Source organism: Lagenorhynchus albirostris, chromosome 2 (assembly GCF_949774975.1).
Source record: "Lagenorhynchus albirostris chromosome 2, mLagAlb1.1, whole genome shotgun sequence".
Taxonomy (NCBI): domain Eukaryota; kingdom Metazoa; phylum Chordata; class Mammalia; order Artiodactyla; family Delphinidae; genus Lagenorhynchus; species Lagenorhynchus albirostris.
The window spans coordinates 133,743,261-133,765,801 of NC_083096.1; the positions used below are offsets into that span (position 1 = coordinate 133,743,261).

Below are 22,541 nucleotides of genomic sequence, written 5' to 3' on the forward strand. Positions count from 1 at the left end.
CCTTATGTATTGAGGTGCTCCTGTGTTGGGTGTGTAAATATTTACAATTGTTATATCTTCTTGGATTGACCCCTTGATCATTATGTAGTGTCCTTCTTTGTCTCTTGTAATAGTCTTTATTTTGAAGTCTATTTTGTCTGATATGAGACTTGCTACTCCAGCTTTCTTTGATTTCTATTTGCATGGAATATCTTTTTCCATCCCCTCACTTTCAGTCTGTATGTGTCCCTAGGTCTGAAGTGGGTCTCTTGTAGACAGCATATATATGGGTCTTGTTTTTGTATCCCTTCAGCAAGCCTGTGTCTTTTGGTTGGAGCATTTAATCCATTCACGTTGAAGGTAATTATCGATATGTATGTTCCTATGACCATTTTCTTAATTGTTTTGGGGATTTTTGGGTAGGTCCTTTTCTTCTCTTGTGTTTCCCACTTAGAGAAGTTCCTTTAGCATTTGTTGTAGAGCTGGTTTGGTGGTGCTGAATTCTCTTAGCTTTTGCTTGTCTGTAAAGCCTTTGATTTCTGCATCGAATCTGAATGAGATCCTTGTGGGGTAGAGTAATCTTGGTTGTAGGTTCTTACCTTTCATCACTTTAAGTATATCATGCCACTCCCTTCTGGCTTGTAGAGTTTCTGCTGAGAAATCAGCTCTTAACCGTATGGGAGTTCCATTGTATGTTATTTGTCATTTTTCCCTTGCTGCTTTCAATAATTTTTCTTTGTCTTTAATTTTTGCCAATTTGATTACTATGTGTCTCGTCGTGTTTCTCCTTGGATTTATCCTGTATGGGATTCACTGCACTTCCTGGACTTGGGTGGCTATTTCCTTTCCCATGTTAGGGAAGTTTTCGACTATAATCTCTTCAAATATTTTCTCGTACCCTTTCTTTTTCTCTTCTTCTTCTGGGACCCATATAAGTCGAATGTTGTTGCATTTAATGTTGTCCCAGAGGTCTCTGAGACTGTCCTCAATTCCTTTCATTCTTTTTTCTTTATACTGCTCCCTGGCAGTTATTTCCATTATTTTATCTCCCAGCTCACTTATCCATTCTTCTGCCTCAGTTATTCTGTTATTGATTCCTTCTAGAGCATTTTTAATTTCAGTAATTGTGTTGTTCATCATTGTTTGTTTGCTCTTTAGTTCTTCTAGATCCTTCTTAAATGTTTCTTTTATTTTCTCCATTCTGTTTCCGAGATTTTGGCCCATCTTTACTGTCATTACTCTGAATTCTTTTTCAGGTAGGTTGCGTATTTTGTCTTCATTTATTTGGTTTTGTAGGTTTTTGCCTTGCTCCTTCGTCTGTGACATATTTGTTGTCATTTCATACTTTTTTTAATGGGTGGTGCTGTATTCCTGTCTTCCTGGTTGCATGGCCTGAGACGTACAGCACTGGAGCTTGCTGACAGTTGGATAGAGCCAGGTCTTGTTGCTGAGATGAGGACCTCCGGTAGGCCTCACTCTGATTGATATTCTCTGGTGTCTGAGATTCTCTGTTATTCCAGCAATTTGGACTCGGAGCTCCCACCACAGGAGCTCAGGCCTGACCTCCAGCCTGGGAACCAAGATCCCGCAAGCTTTGTGGCATGGTTAAAAAAATAAATAAATGAAAAAGAAAGAAAAAAAGGAGCAGTATAATATCAAAGAATAAAAAACAAAATGAAATTAGAAAGATAAAATATATATTAGCAAAATAAAACTATAATTGAAACAACAAATTAAAAGCACAACAGAAAAAGAAAGAAAAAAAAGGGTGGGGTGGGGAAATAAGCCAAAAAGAGAGAACAATAACAAAGTATAAAGGATAAAATAAAATTAGAAAAATAAAAGATTTATTATGAAAAATAAAAATATAAAAGAATCAACAACAGTGAATCAACAAGGTAAAACAGACCCCAGTCCGGTCACTGGGGTTCCTCCAATCCCCTTAGGTTTCCGTGGTCCCCCACCAGTGCCTGGTAGGTGCCCTAGATGTGAGGAGGCACGAATTCCACGTCCTCCTAGTACACCACCTTGACACCGCCCCTTTATAGATAGCTTTTTAAAATCCTTTTTGATACCATTTATGATCACTGGAATTTTATAAGAACCAAATAAATAATGCAGATATGATGAAGCTTGCTCTTAAGTAATTTCTTTTTTTTTCTTTTTTTTAACTGAAGTATAGTTGATTTACAATGTTTCAGATGTACAGCAACGTGATTCAGTCATTTATATATGTATATGTATAAATATATATGTATTTTTTTCTTTTAAAGATTCTTTTCCATTATAGGTTATTACAAGATATTGAATATAGTTCCCTATGCTATACAGTAGGTTTCTTTTTAAGTAATTCAGTATTGAATGTGATACTTCGTTATATAAATTTTACTTTAGGATTAAGTAAGGGAAATGTGTTGAGGGTGAGATTAAATTAAATTTGATAAGATCCAAACATTCCTTTAAGAAAAATTTTCTTTCTAGGTATTTCAAATTTCTTTTTAGCCCAGAACTATTACTTTATGTATAGCTTTATTTCCTTTAATTGACTTCTTATTCCAGTGCTGCTTTAACTGGAAGCCTTTTTTCACCATGAAGCCTTATTTTTCTAATATTCCATCTTGTGTTTTTAACCATGTTAACATCTGTGATTTTTTTTTTTTTTTTTTTTTGCGGTACGTGGGCCTCTCACTGTTGTGGCCTCTCCCGTTGCGGAGCACAGGTTCCGGACGCGCAGGCTCAGCAGCCATGGCTCATGGGCCTAGCCACTCCGCAGCATGTGGGATCTTCCCGGACCGGGGCAAGAACCCGCATCCCCTGCATTGGCAGGTGGACTCTCAACCACTGCACCACCAGGGAAGCCCTGTGATTTTTTTAATATGCAGTAACTGGTATATTATGTTTTGTCCATTGTAGCATTAAAAGATTATGGATTCTCAAAGATAATAGCTCTTTTGGAGCAGTTACTGGGGGAGAGATACTCTTTTCATAGTGGTATTACTTTTAAGTGTAAATGTTTTCTTATTACGAGAATAACAAAATGTTGCATGTTTTTAAGCCCCAAACGTATAAATCTTTGGTTATATTATTATTGTTTTCTTTTTGAGTTTGGAGTTACTAGTTTGCACTGGCGTATTATATCCACAGATTGTAGGACAAATAAAGGTAAAGGGATTTGTAGGTTAAACTCTTCTAAGATTTGAAAGCTCTCCTTTATAGTTATAGATACAAAAAGAATAGTGATAACTAATTACCAAATCATTATAGAATGCTTGGGATTTGGCAAACAGCAACTTCAGTATGAAATAATCATCTGCATTCTCTAACATAGTTATACAGAAACAAAAGTATTTGCAAGATTCAACCTGCAATAAAACAAAAAATACCAAAATTTTTTAGAATACCAAAATTGAATCTCTGTTCTTTTTATTTTATACCCAAATAAATTCTTTTATTGAATTTGTGTACTGTTTTTTTTTCTTTTTATTTTTTTCGGTACGCAGGCCTCTCACTGTTGTGGCCTCTCCCGTTGCGGAGCACAGGCTCCGGACGCGCAGGCTCAGCGGCCATGGCTCATGGGCCCAGCCGCTCCGCGGCACGTGGGATCTTCCTGGACCGGGGCACGAATCCGTGTCCCCTGCATCAGCAGGCGGACTCTCAACCACTGCGCCACCAGGGAAGCCCTGAATTTGTGTACTTTTAAATGTAAAGTTTAAGTTACTGAAGTATAAATAAAGTACACTAAAAACATGAGGTTTATTAATGTCATCTGGCAGCAGAATCTTTTTGGAAAAATATATCTACAATAGTAATGGTTCAAGATAAAAATGGATCCTTCTTGATTGGAAACATTGTTAATTGGAATTTGAAAACAATCTCTAAAATCTAAATATAATATTTCTTTCCACAATAAGATAAGTAAATAGGGTCTGTACGAAGAGCCCTAACAAATTTTTACTTGGACAAAAAAGTCAGTCTACTTTTGGTAGTTCACTAATACCTCCCCAACTTTTAAAAACTGGTATTGGTGCTCAAAATAATGAAATCTGTAAGAGTAATGGTTTGCATTGTTTTTTGCCGAAAGCTTGGCCTCTGTGCACTGGTGCCAAATTGAATCTTGGAGACAGAGTTTTGGGTGAAGTAGAACAGAATAGCTTTATTGCTTTGCCAGCCAAAGGGGGACACAGTGGGCTCCTGCAGTGGAAAACTATGTGTCCCAACCCAGGAGGATTTGATGAGGTGTTTTATAGCAATAGTTCGAGGGTGGGGTTGCTGACAAAATTAGGGTGTGTACAGGGCCTGCACTTCTCTAATCTGGTCTCAGATAATCTTGATGAGCTTCTCTGGTTCCTGGCCTCAGGTAGTTTCTTGGCTGCTCCTCCCTTGATTAGCAACTGTTTGAGTCTGCCCTTTGGAACTCAGAGAGGGTCATGGAGACTGGATCTTCTTCCCTACAAACAAGAAAACGGGGGACAGAAAGACTTCTGTGCCCAGGGGCCCCACAGGGTTCTGATCGTTTTCAGTTTTAATAAATGCTGTTTAGAATGTATGCTACTTTGTGTTTTTCAAGTTGCTCAGTGTTTGTTTACAAATAAGATAATTTACTATTGATATATTTTATTCCTTCAGTAGCCATATTGACTAGGCACAGAAATGACACAGCCCTGACTTCAAGTTGCTTGTGGAAGGAAGGATATAGGGGAAGTCAGACAAATAAATATATAATAAATCATACCATGGGATATGTGCTCTGCTGAAAGTTAAGGGCAGGGTGCTAGGGAGTATCTAGGGATGGCATTAAATTCATCCTGGGAGCATTAGAGAAAACTTTCCAGAAGTTTTAAGAAAGACTATTAGAAGTTAGCTAGGGGGCTTCCCTGGTGGCGCAGTGGTTGAGAGTCCGCCTGCCGATGCGGGGGACACGGGTTCGTGTCGCGGTCCGGGAAGGTCCCACATGCCGCGGAGCGGCTGGGCCCGTGAGCCATGGCCACTGAGCCTGCGCGTCTGGAGTCTGTGCTCCGCAACGGGAGAGGCCGCAGCAGTGAGAGGCCCAAAAAGAGTTAGCTAGATGATTGGGAATAGTGGGGGGCAGCAGAGGAGGCAAGGCAGAAGACAGCATAGCACATATAAATGCAGGTATGAGAGCACAGCCCATTGGAAGAGAACTTCGGGTAGTTTGACTGTAACACAGACAGAAGGAATTTGCAAGAGGAGGCTAGGTTAGATGATGCTACTGTAAATGATGTGGGTTTATGCTATATAAATTTCTCAATTATAATAATAATTGTAATATAGTAGAAATAGTGGTAGCACAAGTAGCAGCTGGGCTAACATTTATCATATGTTTGCCATGTACTATTCTAAGTTTTTACTTTGACTCATTATCTCTTAAAGTGCACATATTTAAAATGTACAGTTTTATAAGTTAGACATGTATACACCTGTGAAACAACCACCATGATCAAGATAATGACCATATCTGTCACTCCCCAAAGTGTCCTCATGCCTATTTGTAATCCCTGCCTCTTGGCCCTCCTTGTCCTGCTTTTTCCCAAGCAAGCACTCACCTGCTTTCCATCATTGATTAGTTTGCAGATTCCTTAAATGCTTAAATATCATCTTGGATCTGTTCTATAGTTTCTGAAAAGTGTTACTCCAGGAGTAGGTAAAATTTACCAAAGTTCCAAATACATGTATCTAACATTTTATCTAATATTTATCTAATTTATCTAATATTTTATCTGAACAGGAGCCTGTCGTGTTCAATCTTCTGAAACATCCTTACAGAAGGGGTTTAGCAACTGAATATCTAGACTTTAATTGACTCACATCTTTCTCTGTTTTGTGTGTTATCGTTACATTGCCATTAAATATACTTCTATATCATTGTTTTAAAATGACTTCATAGTATTTTCTCCTATTGTTAGGTCTATCTTAATTTCTTGAGACAATTTCTCCCTGTTAGATACTTAGATTGTTTCTAATTTTTTGATACTCTTACAGCAGATATTTATTAAACTCTTAGTTTCTGTCACGTACTGTTCCAGGAATTGACTTGAATAAGACAGATAAGAACCCTGCCTTTAAGAGTTTACATGGCATAGGAAGAAAGAGAATGAATGAACAAACCAATGAATGATTTCTGATCAGCACCATGACGGAAATAAATAGGGGAGATGTGATAACAGTGCTGGGGCTGCTACGGGGAGCAGCATGCTGGGTTACAAAGACTTCTCTGAAGAAGTAGCCTGAGATGAGAAGAGCTACAGGAAGAACATCACTGGAAGATGGGATGACAAGGGCAAAGGCTCTGACATGGTTACATTTTTTTCATAGAGTAGCAGTTCATTAAAGACAAACTTTTTTTGACCATTCTTAATATTCTTTTTGTAAACAAGTTGAAGGAAGGGAAACTCTGTGGTATTTCCAAAATGCTCTGTGAAGAGGGATACATTTCAGAAATAAAATAAGTGAGTGAATGGATATAGTACATATACTGAGTGAGTGGATAAAGTTCCTTGGGCAACTATAGTAAAATGCAATGAATGAAAAAAATAATTAAAGGAGTTGTTATGTAAGATAGTGGATAAAAAGTTAGGGGTCTTTAGGAGACAGAAAAGCTGAGAAAATTTATCTATTCAACAAATATTGAGCCTCTACCATGTGCCAGGCAATGTTGTAGGTAATAAGGACACAGAATTGAACAAGACATATAAAAGACCCTCCCCTAACAGGGCTTCCATGAGACAGATAGTAAACAATATAAAATATTAGGTAGGTAATAAGTATTTTGAAGAAAACTAAGTGCATAATTTTATATAGTATCTATATTTTAAGTTTTAATATCATTTCCAACATGTGTTATCGCAGTACTTAAAACATTGTTCTACTGTATATCTAATACTAATAAGGGGTGGTGGGGTGGGTGGAAATCATCTAATTTACCTACATATTTCAGTCTTTTTTATGTATTTCCAAATGTGTGCAAGAGGTGATCTCATCCAGTCTTACAATTTTAGCTGATATATATTTGTAGTTGATGCTTAGAACTACCCTTTCACGAACAGTCTTGCTTCATACCATTTTTATATCTCAAATGGGATATCTGGAAAGCAGCTCAAGTTTAAATATAGAAGAGAGATTACTCATCCCACCCCCACCCCCAATCTGCCTCTTCTAATTTCATCATTATATTTTTGTGTTATATCATTGTATATGTCCTAGATTCTATGCTCTATTATCATCTATTTTAGTACCTTAACTTTAAGGTTGGAACCAAGGACAGGTGTATATAGCTCACAGAATTGTTGATTTTGACTATTGGGCTAATAAAAAACATAAGATGCTTAGGGAAAAAGTACAGTATAGGATAACTTCAAGATAATTGGGTTACTGATAGAATTTTGCTGTTTAACTACAAGATCAGTGTTTTTTTTCTGATTATTTTTTCTGTGCCTTGACAGTCTGTCTATTTGAACTTTCTACTGTAAATGCATATTAAAATTTGGATCCATAATGTATTAAGTCTAAATAAATAAATAAGGATTTTAAGACTAAAAGATGTGCTGTAACTCTGGTGTAATGAGATTTAAAGGTTTATTTTCTTAGAAGTTTTGTGAGATTACAAAACTTTTCTCTTAAGTTTTGTAAGATTACATTGAGTTTTTATTTCAGTCCTTATTATTTATTTAAGTGAATTAATTTTTTTTGGCTTTTCTATGTAGAGGGCCCTTTAAACTTTTCTCATATTTTTAGGTGAAGATTTGATTTTTTTTAATAGTGTTTATTTATTTTTACTTGTTGACAGTTTGCTTTATTTATTTATTTATTTATTTATTTATGGCTGTGTTGGGTCTTCGTCTCTGTGTGAGGGCTTTCTCTAGTTGTGGCAAGCGGGGGCCGCTCTTCATCGCGGTGCACAGGCTTCTCGCTATCGCGGCCTCTTTTGTTGCAGAGCACGGGCTCCAGACACGCAGGCTCAGTAGTTGTGGCTCATGGGCCTAGTGCCCTGTGGCATGTGGGATCTTCCCAGACCAGGGCTCGAACCCGCGTCCCCTGCATTGGCAGGCAGACTCTCAACCACTGCGCCACCAGGGAAGCCCAAGATTTGATTTTTTTTAAGTGTTATTTTTATATTGTCGATATAAAGCATTTGTGTTATATGTAATGGTTTATTGGGAAATGGAAAAGTTTATTAATATTTATAAGACTTTCCAGGTTGTAAATGACTTTACCTTCTTTTCTAGGTTTGTTAAAGTTTTGCACTGTAGGATTTTGTGGAATTGGGAGCCTAATTGATTTCATTCTTATTTCAATGCAGGTAAGTTAGTTTCAATCTAGAAGATGAACTACTTTTACATTCAAATTTGCGTTCTGTGATATGTATGTTAGAAAGCAGTTAGGAATGCTTTTTCAATGTTTCTTCAGATGCTAGATCTAAAGGATCACGGCCATGTTTTCAAGTTGCATTTCCCAACCTGTGCCAATTAGCAGTTCTAAAAGACATAAGAGCTTCATTAACAAGGATTCTGTGCTCTAATATGATTTGTAAATGTGAGTTCAGCTGAGTTATAGAGATTTCTTTACTGGAGAACTCAGAATCTTTATAGTTTGTATTATGAATCTCTAAGTGGGATTGAGGTTATATTTCAGGCTTATTGTTTCTTTTCCTGTTACAGCCACATTGTCAATTACTATAATAGGATACTGATGGGAATCTGATATTTACATATGAATATGTGGAGGCAGAAACAAGATTTTTTTTGCACTGGACAGGTACTCTATACTAGCGTTCTCTTGGTTGCAAATTGTAGAAACTGAAATGCAGCTAGCTTAAGCCAAAAAGAGAAAAGGAATTTCTGCGCACTCTGTGGAAAATCTAGGAGAGGGGCTGGTCTCAGGCAAGACCCAATTCATATAATCAAATGATGTGTTCAGGACTCTCCTGCTCTTCATCTCTGCTTCTCTGTGTTAGCCTCGTTTTCTCCTGCTGCAGTGGTTTGTGAAATGCTCTTCTTACGCGTTTAAAAGTGCCACCAGATGTTTTCTATTAAATTATACTGAACTGGTTGTGGTTAACTCATGAGGATTCTTAAAGAGATGAATTTATCACAACAAATGTCACAAAACAGCATTTCAGTAAGCATTTATGGAGCACCTAATGTCTTCAGTAAATGTGTCAGTATGTATTTAGATTATCATCAGTTTTGCTCTTCTTTCTCAGACAGTATTTCCACTCCTCAATTCAGTCTGCTTGATGTTATCCTTATGCTTTAAAAGAAAGTCAAAATCTAGATTTTTGGTAACATACTGTGAGGAGGGGACCATACTGTGAGGAGGAGGCAACATATGGACCAATAAGATACCAGAATTAAACAAGGAAAATATTTGGTTTTAAAGTTGGAATTTTCCTGTCTTTATTCATAAACATATGCCTAACCAAATATCCTGCCTTCTCTGACTGTGGTACAGGCAAGCAGGCATGAAGAGGCTAAGGTACTTGTGCACATATGCTTGGAAATGGGTTTCTCTGAGGATCCAAGGAATTTAATGTATTATTGGGATTCTTTGAGATATACAGAATTCCACATCTTTAAAACCCAACCATTTAGTTAATATTTCACACTACGTTCTTTCTTTGATGATGTCAGTGCTTTGTAGCTTTATTTATGTCAAATTACAGAGCTTATTTGATTCAGCCACTATTTTCTAGTACATGTATACCTAAACTTTTCAGAACTAATAGTTCTTAAAGATCTAGAATTGAGACTATTATATCAACAAATTATTGAGGTAGAATTAGAATGTTTGAATTTCTACAGTATATTTCCCTAAATAAGACATTTTAATAGGGATGGCTACCTTAGACTGCTTTCAGATTAGGGGAAAAATAAATCATTTTTCAAAAGTAGCCAAATAAGACATGTATCCTTATTCTACATGTTGTTTAATATACTTAACATGTGATGTTGACTACATTAATTTTAGAGAATTTTTTTCAGCCAAATAAGTTTTTACTATAAATATCATAAACTGTTAATATTTTTGTCCTAAATATATTTTTCAATTTCTCATAAACCTTTTACATTCTATCATCTTTTTGTTTATTCTTCTTTCCTTACTCATTCTCTCCATCCCCAGTTTTTTTTTCTTTTTGCCATTAAATATTATTCCCCAGTGAGTTGCAATGTTTTTCTTTTGGGCTGTGATCCCAGAAACATATTGTGCATGAACTCAAGACCTATAAAAACATACTTTGCTTCACAGTGTTTATAACAAAAATCCAGGAAAATGCTCTTTAAAAAAATAGGCCTAGTTATTTCTTTTATATATATATATATATATATATATATATATTTTTTTTTTTTTTAACGGTACACAGGCCTCTCACTGTTGTGGCCTCTCCTGTTGCGGAGCACAGGCTCCGGATGCGCAGGCCCAGTGGCCATGGCTCCCGGGACCAGCCGCTCCGCGGCATGTGGGATCTTCCCGGACCGGGGCACGAACCCATGTTCCCTGCATCGGCAGGCGGACTCTCAACCACTGTGCCACCAGGAAAGCCCCTATAATTTTTTTCTAAATTTATTTATTTGTTCTTTTTGTTTTGTTTTGTTTTGGCTGCATTGGGTCTTTGTTGCTTCGCCGAGCTTTCTCTAGTTGTGGTGAGCAGGGACTGCTCTTCATTGCGGCGCGTGGCTTCTCATCGTCTTGGCTTCTCTTATTGCGGAGCACGGGCTCTAGAGCGCAGGCTCCGTAGTTGTGGCGCACGGGCTTAGTTGCTCCACGGCATGTGGGAATCTTCCTGGACTAGGGCTCGAATCCATGTCCCCTGCATTGACAGGCGGATTCTTAACCACTGCTCCACCAGGGAAGCTGTAGTTATTTCATCTTTGAACTGAAACAATATAAAGTGTAACACATGTATTACTAAAGTAAGTAAGCTTTAAATGTAGCTGAATTTACTAAAAACACTTTCATGAATTTATCTGTTAGTAAACTTTTGAAGTTTCTTCTGTTTGTTTTTTGTTCTTAAAAAATATGCGGATGGCACTGTGTGAATGAATGGTATAAAACAATACATAGAATTAATTCTTTTGTGTTTTCAACAAAATCTAAATCAGTGATGCATGGATAGCATACAGTTTTTCAGTCATAGTCAACCATTGTATATAACTATATATAGTTGCTGTATATATAGTTATTCATAAGGCAGGTCTGAAGATTTTAAAATACTCATTGTTTTGTGCTTATATTTATATATATCATGAAGGATAGATTAGATAATTTGGTCTTTTATCAGAAAAAATATGAGAATATTTGATTTCATTTAAATCTCTTTTCTCACTCACACAATGAATAGTTTTAATTATACCAAAACAATTGATGTGTATTCCACCAACAAAAAGGAAAGAAAATTGATTGTGTTCAGTGGAGACAAGACAGCCACAAATCAGAAACATGAAGATGGGTACGGGGAAAATGGAAATATGCATTGGAATGTAGAAAGTTTTTGAAGGAAGTATGTCAGGGTTCTTCGTGACAATTTTAAAAAATTCTATGCATTGTGGAAGAAATTACTTTTATTTTCATTCCTATTAACATTGCAGACACAACATTGTAAAACAACTATACCCCAATTTAAAAAAAAAAAATTGCAGAGTAGATTCCTTAAAGAACTAATAACTATATAAGCAGCAAAATACACAAAGCAATGTAATCTCCAAGACATTTTTTAAATTTTATAAATAAATTTATTAAATATCTCATTAGTTTGGTATTTAATATATGTAACTCATTTTAGCCCTGGGTTATATACTGCTTTTGTATTTTTTTTTAACTTTTACACACCAGGTTTGATTTTTCACACATAAATTTCTTGAGAAAAAAAGATTTTTATTAATCTCCTGTAGCACTAATAGTATGCTCAACATAGAGTATGCTCTCAAAATTTTGCTGATTTAAGCTGAATGCAGTATACCTTGTGAAAAGTGTGGCTTTGTGCCAATTACAGGGAAGATGAGAGGCTGAAAATCATAGTTTAAAAAAAATGATTGCTCTTCTTTAGGGCTTTAAAGTTCTAAATTTCGTGGGTCACTTGAGAGGTAATGAACAAAAATAAAAGTTGGTATGATAAAGTAGAAATAGGTATAAGTTGGGGTCCTTGCCCTAAAGGAACTTAGAATCTTACCCTCCCCGAAGTGGTGTGAGAATAACATCCCACTTATAATCAGAAATATGTCCTTTGGAACTGCAAGCTGAAAATAAAAAGTTATCTTGATTTTATCTTGTTTAACTTCTTGAATTTTACTAAAAATTTTAAAAGCCTAGGCTTTTCAGTTTAGAGCATAAATAAGGCTCAGGTTAATAGGTTCACTTCTGTGTAAGCCAGTTTGTTTTGTCAAAGGCATATCCCATGCCCTTGCTCCGTGAAATACATGCCATTGATCAAAAGTACTAAACATGTAATCACCCTAAATCTATTTCCATTACTGGAAAAGTTGGTCAAAGTCCTTGATAGTTCACTAGGTGTAGGACAGCAATATATAAAAACTAGATATCAAGTCTTTCAAATAGTTCTCTGTATTATTTATTTAACCCTGGTGTGATTTACTGGGGAAATGAACTGGAAAACGGAGGGGAATGATAATTTGGGTAGTCTCTGCTTTGTCACATCATCTCAATTAAGTATCAGTAGATTTCACTTAGTTCACTTACCTGTGGGCAGATTTTTATTTAGTGAATTAAAGGAATGTTCAAAAAACAAAGTAGTCCTGAAACTGAGCCCAGCGCTGTGTTTTCCTGAGGAGATATGATGCTGAATCCTATTCATTTCTTGAGGAATGATGTTTATATCGGTCATTAAGGATTAATACTAACCAGTCTTTAAATCAGATGAAGTCAGGGGATCTGAATGTGTAACTTCTGGCATTGTGTGGGAATTTTGGTGCTTAATTAAAATGTGACAAATAAAATGTTTTTAATGGTTTTATGTTAAAATTAACGACATACAGAAGTCAGCTCTGGACACAAACATGTAATTTGACTTTTAAGAGAATATGAATTTACTTCTTTGGGGAACTGGGGTGGACACAGGTTGCATCATTATCCTCTAATTGGAGGCAGCTGTGTCATTTTACTTTTTACCAAGTCTTCAGGAGATATGATCTTGCATTCTTTTTAATTTAATATTTGCATTCTTTATATGAAGAAACTCATAAGTGGATTAGATAGAAAAATGGTACATTGATAGAGTTGCATAAAATGTTAGCTTTTGCCCTTCACTCCTGAATTCATTCATAACGTTATAAGATACTTGAGTTACTTAAGCAGTCTGACTTCAACAACAAGGCAGTGTCAGTAAATGAGGGATCATATCTGTTGATAAAGTTTAGGTGTTAAAGTAGTTACTGGTAACCATCTTTTTTCCTTTAATTTATTGTTACTAGAGTGATACTTAAATATATACAAACAAAAATACATTTTCCACTAACAAAATCAAAAGTTTATATATTACAAACGAAACTACAACACTGTTAAAGTTCAAATAAGGTAAGCTCTTTTTTGTGTGGTAAAGTATATATACAATACAAAATTTGCCATTTTAACCTTTTTTAAGTATACAGTTCATTGGCATTAATTACATTCAGAATGTTGTGCAACTGTCACCACTACTTCGAAAACTTTTTCATCACCCAAAACAGAAACTCTGTACCAATTAGGCAGTAACTCCCTATTTTGCTCTCCCCCAGTCCCTGGTAACCTCTAATCTACTCTGTCCTGAAGAATTTGCCTACTTTATAGATATTTCATATAGTTGGAATCGTACAATATTTGTCTTTTTATGTCTGGTTTATTTCACTTTGCATAATGTTTTCAAGGTTCATTGATATTGTGGCATGTTTCAGAATTTCATTCCTTCTTATGGATGAATAATAATGTTCCACTGTATGTATGTACCACGTTTCTTTTATCCATTCATCTGTTGATGGACACTTGGGCTGTTTGCCCGTTTTGGCTATTGTAATAATGCTGCTATGAATATTTGTGTATAAGTATCTGTTTAAGCCCCTGTTCAATTCTTTGGGGTATGTATCTAGGAGAAGAAAACTTTTACAGAAAGCTAATTGAAGAAAATATTTTCATGACCTTAGATGGGTTAAGTCTTCTTAACCAAGATCTCAAAAACATAAACCATAAAGGAAAAAAAAATCATTGAATTTGATACATTAAAATTAAGAAATTCTTTTCTAAAAAGAATATCATAGGCCAAGTTAACAGTTAATAGACTGAGTTAAAGAATACTAGCAACAGGAATTGATATGTGGAATATACAAATCAACAAGAAAATGATAGGGAACTTAATAGTTAAATGAGCGCCATAAACTAAAGATGATTCACAAAATCACCCAAATAACTAATGTGTAAATAAAGAGACTTCTGGGCACTTACCCCAAAATACTCATACTCCTGTCCACAAGGGGACATTGTACAAATATGTCTCTTATAGCACTGTTTGTGGTAGCAGGAAGTTGGAATTAACCTGGATGTGTACACTAATTGGAGAATGGATGTATCTTCTGTAACACTAGGCAACAATTACAGGCACTTTCTTAGATGTACATACAGCTACATGGAAATGTCTTAAAATCTTAGTGTACTGTGAAAATCGTTTGAAATTGAACAAGATCCACAACAGTATCACTTGGATAAATTTAAAATGCATATTTATTCAAAGAACATCACATGTTTTTCAAGAATAAATATGTTTCCAAGTCATATACCCAGTTAAGTATATGCCCATTATTTGTGTGGTGCCTGTGGGTGGGTGAGTGGGATTATGGAGAATTATAGTGGAGATCAAAGATTAAGAACAGGAAAACAGGAAATTTGATGATCACTGCTTAACATTCTTGACTTTAATGTGTACTTCTAAAGTTTTCTGATTTACTTTTCTTGCTATAGACTTTGCACCTATAGAAAAGCCTACTCCTTTAAGTAAACAATTCAAGATTTTTTGCATTTAGGCTGCAAATAAAATTTCATGGTGAAAACAATCAGAAATGAGAGGAAAGGAGAAATTAAATTTCACCCAGTTCCTCCAAACCACCACCAACCATCTTCACAGAACAAAGGTGTGGTAGGACAAAAGATACGTCAAATCCCTGGAACCTGTGAATATTATCTTACTTGGAAAAAGGGTCTTTGCAGATGTGATTAAATTAAGTATCTTGATATGAAGAGATTATTCTAGATTATCTGGATGGGCCCTAAATCCAATGACAAGTATCCTTATAGGAGACAAAAGATTAGACACAAACACCCACACAGAAAACAAGGTGGTGTGAAGACAAAGGCAGAGATTGGGGTGATGTGGCCATAAGCCAAGCAATGCCAAAGGAGCACCTTAGAATGGATTCTCCCCTAGAGTCTCTGTAGGTCATACGACTGCACTGATAACCTTGATTCTAGACTTCTGGCATCCAAAACTGTGAGAGTAAATTTCTAGTTTTAATCCACTAAATTTGTGGTAATTTGTTACAGTAGCTGCAGGAAACTAATGTAGACAAATATGAAGTTGTTTTCTTGTGGTTTTAGGGCTTCTCACACAAGAGATGTTGACGCCCTTTGTACGAAATAGCTTCCCACAATGTAGTGGCCCTCCTGTTTTCCCTCTTGAAGACCTGTAGTAACCTCTTGGTCCATTAATTGTTAAGTGGTCTTTCTTTTCCCAATAGATTTCAAAAAATCTGCCCTAGCTTATCAAACAAATACTTCATGCTATAGAATTTGGCTTCAGGCTATTTCGTAGGAGAGAAATAAACACATAATTTTAGGTTTCATACTCTATTGTCAATGAACAAGTGGACATAGGCATATTTAACTGAGTAAAATATTTCTCAGTATGAGATATTTTTTAAAATTTGTAGTTTTATATTTAACAGTACAATAATATACTTGTAATAATTTATATATCATATATTAACGCATATATGTGGAACCTAGAAAAATGGTACAGATGAACCGGTTTGCAGGGCAGAAATAGAGACACAGATGTAGAGAACAAACATATGGACACCAATGGGAGAAAGTGGGGGGAGTGGGGGTGGTGGTGTGATGAATTGGGAGACTGGGATTGACATGTATATACTGATGTATATAAAATTGATGACTAATAAGAACCTGCTGTATAAAAAATAAATAAAATAAAATTCAAAAATAAATAAAGTAATTTATAACTGGCACTGTATTATACATAAGTGTATAATATAGATGCTTAAAAACAGGTTTAATTTTTAATTTTGGTGAGGGAATATGGACTTAAATAATTGAAATCTTTACAGCTGATAGTTTTCTTAAAAATTAAGTAGGGAGAGCAGTTTCTTCTTTGCTGGGATAGTTGATAGAAAAGGATGTTGACAATACCTTGTAGAGTTGTTTGCATTTAAATATCAGTCAAACAAGATATAAAATTTAAAAGTACCATACAGATTCGTTTATTCTATTCCTCAATTTACAGCTAAGAAAAATGGAGATCCAGAGAGGATTAATCCTACAACTAGTTATCGACAGTTTTCTCTTCAAGATTTCCTTTCTGTCTAATGCTTTACCACACTGACTTAATTTGGTTGTCTTTGGAGCAGGTCTTCAAATTGTTTTAGCAGAGAATAGCAACTAGTGCTATGCTTTGGTGATCTGGCAGTGGTGTGTAGGAGGCATTGAAGACAAGTGCATTATCTGGAGTTTTGGCTATGAGTAACAGAAACCTCAATTTAAATTGGCTTTAATAACGTGATAGTTTATTATATTATATACCAAGGATCTGCAGATATGGTAGTTCTAAGATTTGTTAATTTAGAGCTTAAAGACAAAGTGAAAGATCCAAATTCATTATTCCCTCCTTCCCTTCCTTCTCTCCCTCCTTTCCTTCCTTCTCTCCCTCCTTTCTTCCCTTCTTCCTTCCTTCTCTTTGCCATCTTCAGTTCCTTTGGTTAGCACCACTTGCTATGTAGTTACTTTCAGAGGCGGAAAAACATCTCTTTTTCTCACACACATATCTTCTTAAAAGCAGATAAGCCTCCCATTGAACTTGTCTCATAGATTATTATCTCATTGGTGATTGATTACATGCCCAGGCTGAACCAAACCCGTGGAAAGAGGATGGAATTACCACCATAGAACTAGGTGTTGAGGAGCCAGAATTACATAATTTGAGGGGAAAGAAATGCTGTAATAAGATTGCTAAATTAGATACAAAATTGGATCATGTATTAATAGGTAATTAAACTATAATCTTTGGGGCTATTTTCTCTACAGGACAGGGGAAACAAGACTAAAAGGACACCGTATCATTTTTCTATGTTAACTGGTAATGTGACAAGATTGTAAATCATCTGGGTCCTAATCAATTTTTAGTTAAATAGTTCTGTTTCCTGAGAGTCAAATGAGCTGCAGGTGGGCTTATTAGAAATGCATGATATTAAAAGGCCATCCAATCTTATATTTTCCTTATTTCCAACTTCTGAATACTTTTTTTTTCAACAGGGATAAGTGAGATTGTCAGAGGAGATGGCATAGGAAGAAAAAAATAATAGGACAAAAGGCCCAGTTCCAATCTGTGCACATATTCCAAATTAGGCAAGTTTTTACCATATGACTTAACTTACTTCTACTGGCTGGGCTTTCCTTTTTCTTTGTTTCCTTTATATGGTCTCAAAACATGTAAATTCTAGTCATCCATTCTTTTCTTTCTTTGCTTAATACTCATAGTAGTTTCGTCTGTGACGTTACCATTAAAAAGGTTTTAATTTATACTTAAATTAATAAATAACATTCATAAATGCCAAGACAAAGCAATTTGATCTTCGGAGGAAATCCCCAAGTGCGTGACAGCACCTAGCATGGTATCTAGAACATAAGCGCTTTGTAAGTGTTATTTGAACATTAACATTTATAGTTCACTAGAATAAACTCCCTGTTGGCAGATTGTATCTTATTCCCTGTTCTGTGTATAATGCCTAGCACAGTGCATAGACTGTAGGAATTAAGTATTTGTTGAATAGTTTTTAAAACCAAATTTATTTTTAAAGTGAAGAATGCGCTACAGCAGTGTTCTTCAAACTCTGGTTGCATAACCCCTAAAAGAAAATTTTTTTTAATCCCTACCCTTTGCATGTTTTAAGTTGACATTTAAGTTTTGTCATAAGTTTAAATAGTTGCAAAGGATATAATTTCTAGTTTGCAAATATTGACATATTTAAATAAAACTGTTACATCAATTTTAAAATGTATCCAACAGAGTATAAATACCATAGAATTTAAAGTATCATTGACTTTAAAAAGACATGAATGAACCCTTCACTATTATAATTTTTTTACATTGTTTCTTTTTCTCCTTGAATTTTTATTTCTATTCCCATTCTCCAACAGAATTTTACCCCAATATGTTTCTTTTAATCTTTTTTTAAAATTTAATTTAATTTATATTTGGCTGTGTTGGGTCTTTGTTGCTGAACGCGGGCTTTCTCTAGTTGCGGCGAGCGGAGGCTGCTCTTCGTTGCGGTGCGCGGGCTTCTCATTGCGGTGGCTTCTCTTTTGCGGAGCACAGGCTCTAGGTGCGCGGGCTTCAGTAGTTGTGGCATGAGGGCTCAGTAGTTGTGGCTTGCGGGCTTAGTTGCTCTGTGCCATGTGAGATCCTCCCGGACCAGGGCTCGAACCCATGTCCCCTGCATTGGCAGGTGGATTCCTAACCACTGCACCACCAGGGAGGTACCCCCAATATGTTTTTTTTTCGTTTTTTTTTTGGTTCTTCATTGTTCTACTCGGTATATTATACACTTTAAATTTTATTAGTATTGCCTCTACTGAAATTTTCACAGACTCATACAAAATAGAAATTTCCTTAAAATCATCTATTTTTATCATTAAAATAACCTCTCTACAATGTCTTGAGATGTTCAATACCATGAGAGTTGCTCAACCAAGAGCAAAGAATCAAATAACCTCTCTTCTGTTAGAATGCAACATGGCCAGTCGACTGGTTTCCTATGTCAGGTCTTCTTTAGAAAAAAAAAATGATGAATGTTAGCTTATTTTAAATATAATTTCAGGGCATAGTTTTGCTACACATTATTCTATTCAAGTTGAAGAAAGAAGAAACTTTAAATAGAAGTAACTCAGATTTTAAACAATGCACATTCATTACATACAAATTAGAAATATATTTCTTTTTTTTTTTTTTTTTTTTGTGGTACGCGAGCCTCTCACAGTTGTGGCCTCTCCCGTTGCGGAGCACAGGCTCTGGACACATAGGCTCAGCGGCCATGGCCCTCGGGCCCAGGCGCTCCGCGGCATGTGGGATCCTCCCGGACCGGGGCACGAACCTGTGTCCCCTGCATCGGCAGGCGGACTCTCAACCACTGCGCCACCAAGGAAGCCCCTTCTTTTGTTTTTTTTTTTAGCATCTTTACTGGAGTATAATTGCTTTACAATGGTGTGTTAATTTCTGCTTTAAAACAAAGTGAATCTGTTATACATATACATATGTCCCCATATCTCTTCCCCCTTGCATCTCCCTCCCTCCCTCCCACCCTCCTTACCCCCAATATGTTTTTATGCTTGAAAATCTTCTACTGATCATATCATTCATTAAAATATTAAAAAATTGTTCTGTGATTTCTGGATTGAGTTGTCATTATAATTACTGATATACTGTTGATCAAAATAGCATAAACATGTTACAAATATTAGCAAATTATTTTTAAGCTAAAAGTAAAATTTTACTAGGGCTGCATCTTTTGAACAAGATGTGACAGAGCATATTTTTGGACTCTTGATTAAAAGAGATTTCCTGAAATCCAGTATTTTGAATTATCCCCTTCTTTGACACATCAGAGACTTTTATACCTCATGGCAATGTGCCATCATAAGATTCAGGGTGTGCCTTACTGTAGGTATGCTTTACTGTTGTCAAGTTGGAGAAGGGACCACAGTGAAAGCAAAGAAGTGGGCAGGGGACCTAGCATGCTGCTTCTAAGCCTAGTGTGGTATCAGGTGGATCAGTTTTACAAAGAGTATTTACTTGAATTAAGGATCTCAAAATGAATTCCCTTGAAACTATCTGGGTCTACATATACCTTAGTAAATCCTTGTGTACCCCTAAGGCTACAGTGTGAAGATTATTATCTTAAAGGATAATAGAGAGATCATGTTAAGTGAATTGTCACAAATGTGATTAAATGGACAAGATTATTGTGATTAGCTGTGATTAGCATGGATGAGCTTTTTTTTTTTTTTTTTAAATCTCTTCCTTTTCCATTCCATGTGGTTCTGGTAGGACTGTCAGTCATCCTGTCTCATCTCCCAGAGGGATCCTGGCCTGGCCAATATTAATCCTATTACCCTGGATTCAGTAATTTGTTCTGCAACAGGTGTAAAAACCAAGCAGATCAATGAATGTTCTTCCCTGAAATTGTTATATAAACACTGAGGAAGAAAATTTAACTTTCTTTCTGTTGGGAGCTACTGAGCTGCGAAGATGTGTATCTGGAACTATTGGCAACCAATTGAGGGTGCCTGTCTGTAGAAGGAAGGTAGGCAGAGCTACACGAAGAGGCAGGGGTGCCAAACCAAGGGCCTTGTGGGGCATGGAGTTTCAGTCGTTGAGGCCCTTAGTTCTGCAGCCCTCTTGATTCTGTGAGCTTCCCCAGTGTGCTTTTCAGCTACATGAGCCACAATTACTTTTTTTTGCTTGAGTTAGAGTTGTATTTCTGGTGCTACTGAAATAATTGTATTAACACCTAAGAAAAGTAAACTCAAAGTATTTTTAAAGTATCTTTTGTAAAATGGGTAATTTGGAAAATTTTCTCTTCTAGATTGTTGGACCTTCAGATGGAAGTAGTTACATTATAGATTATTATGGAACCAGACTTACAAGACTGAGTATTACCAATGAGACATTTAGAAAAACGCAGTTATATCCATGAATATTGTTTAAAAGAAACAGTAAGTGATATGTATATGTAATCTTAATTATAGTATATTATCTGTATAAAATTATGATAATTTGAGAACCAGGGGAAATTTAAGAGATCATCTAGTATTGTAAACCTGTCTTTTTGCTTATCAGGAAAGGCAGGTCTCTAATCTTTTTTTATTGTTTTTTAAAATTTTTATTGGAGTATAGTTGCTTTACAATGTTGTGTTAGTTTCTCCTGTACAACACAGTGAATCAGCTATACATATACATATATCCCCTCTTTTTTGGATTTCCTTCCCATTTAGGTCACCACAGAGCATTGAGTAGAGTTCCCTGTGCTATACAGTAGGTTCTCATTAGTTATCTATTTTATACATAGTATTAATAGTGTATATATGTCAATCCCAGTCTCGCGATTCATCGTACCCCCCCTTCCCCCTTGGTATCCATACGTTTGTTCTCTATGTCTCTGTCTCTATTTTTGCTTTGCAGATAAGATCATCTATACCATTTTTCTAGATTCCACACATATGTGTTAATATACGATATTTGTTTTTCTCTTTCTGACTTGCTTCACTCTGTATGACAGTCTATAGGTCCATCCATGTCTTGCAGGTCTCTAATCTTCTATAAAGCATTTTTGTATATGCTCATTGCTCCTGCAGTTCTCAATTCAGACTGTTTCTTTGCAGTGAATATAGTTAAAGGACAAGGTTCACAAGAAAAAAATAACATCAAAGCAAAAAGATATCCCATAGTTTTATATAATGGTTATGATGAAAGTATGTGTTATAGGTGATAAAGCATATCTTTTCTACTGTCCATCCTTCTTAGGGTCAGTATGATCCTTAAACCTCCTTCTCTTTTCCTAAATCTGAAAGTTGATAGAGTTTCAACCCTGAACTACTGTAAGTACTTATTTTAAGCTGAAGTTTGGCCCTGCCCACGAGAATTATTAATTGGCCTTAGAACTGTCTAGCAGCTTTCAGGGAAGACAGAGAGAAACATAGGCTGAATGTTTTGGCCACAATCATAATCCTAGGATTTTTAGTTGACTCTATCTCAGAGAGTGCTTCTAGAGTCCAGGAAGGGACTAGGCATTCATTTTCTATGTTTAATGTATAAATAGGATATGAAGTATAATTTTGCCCTTAGGGTAGATTTTTTTCTTTCTCACAATAAAATTATGGGATATGCTTTATAGTTATTGCCATGAGAGTTGAATGGTGACAGGCCCTTCCTGTTAAGATCTGAGGAACGTATTCAACTCGTTGTCCAAAAAGTTCTTCAGATCTTTTCTTACAAACTATAAGAGTCTCTGTGTTTAAAATTGAAATGAAGCATAGAGATCCATCTGCCTCTTCTTACTAGGGAAGAAATTAAGACCTAAGGAAGTTGAGACTAAGGTACACAATCAGTGCAAAACTGAATCTAGAACCTAGGTCTTCTGTGCACTCCACTGGTTCTCTTCTACCCGCCCCCCCACTAACTGCTTTGTTTTTTATTAAGTATCTTCATTTTGGAAATTGTCACTGCTACTTTATGAGAAGGGTTGTGTAGTTTTACATAACCTTATTTTCACACTGTAAAT

General features: G+C 35.9%; 1 protein-coding gene across 10 annotated transcripts in view; it reads left to right on the plus strand.

Annotated features, from left to right (window-relative positions):
* TM2D1 (TM2 domain containing 1) overlaps positions 1-22,541 on the plus strand; it is a 158,914-nt gene that overhangs the window by 29,212 nt on the left and 107,161 nt on the right. For 5 of the 10 annotated variants that reach the window (XM_060139904.1, XM_060139896.1, XM_060139903.1 and 2 more), the window contains exon 5: positions 8,223-8,296. In XM_060139904.1, the coding sequence (XP_059995887.1) occupies positions 8,223-8,296 (74 nt within the window). Of the gene's footprint in view, positions 1-8,222; positions 8,297-8,654; positions 8,752-17,517; positions 17,596-20,846; positions 20,977-22,541 lie in introns of those variants that run through there. The other 5 variants (XM_060139901.1, XM_060139899.1, XM_060139898.1 and 2 more) reach the window with 3 other exon arrangements.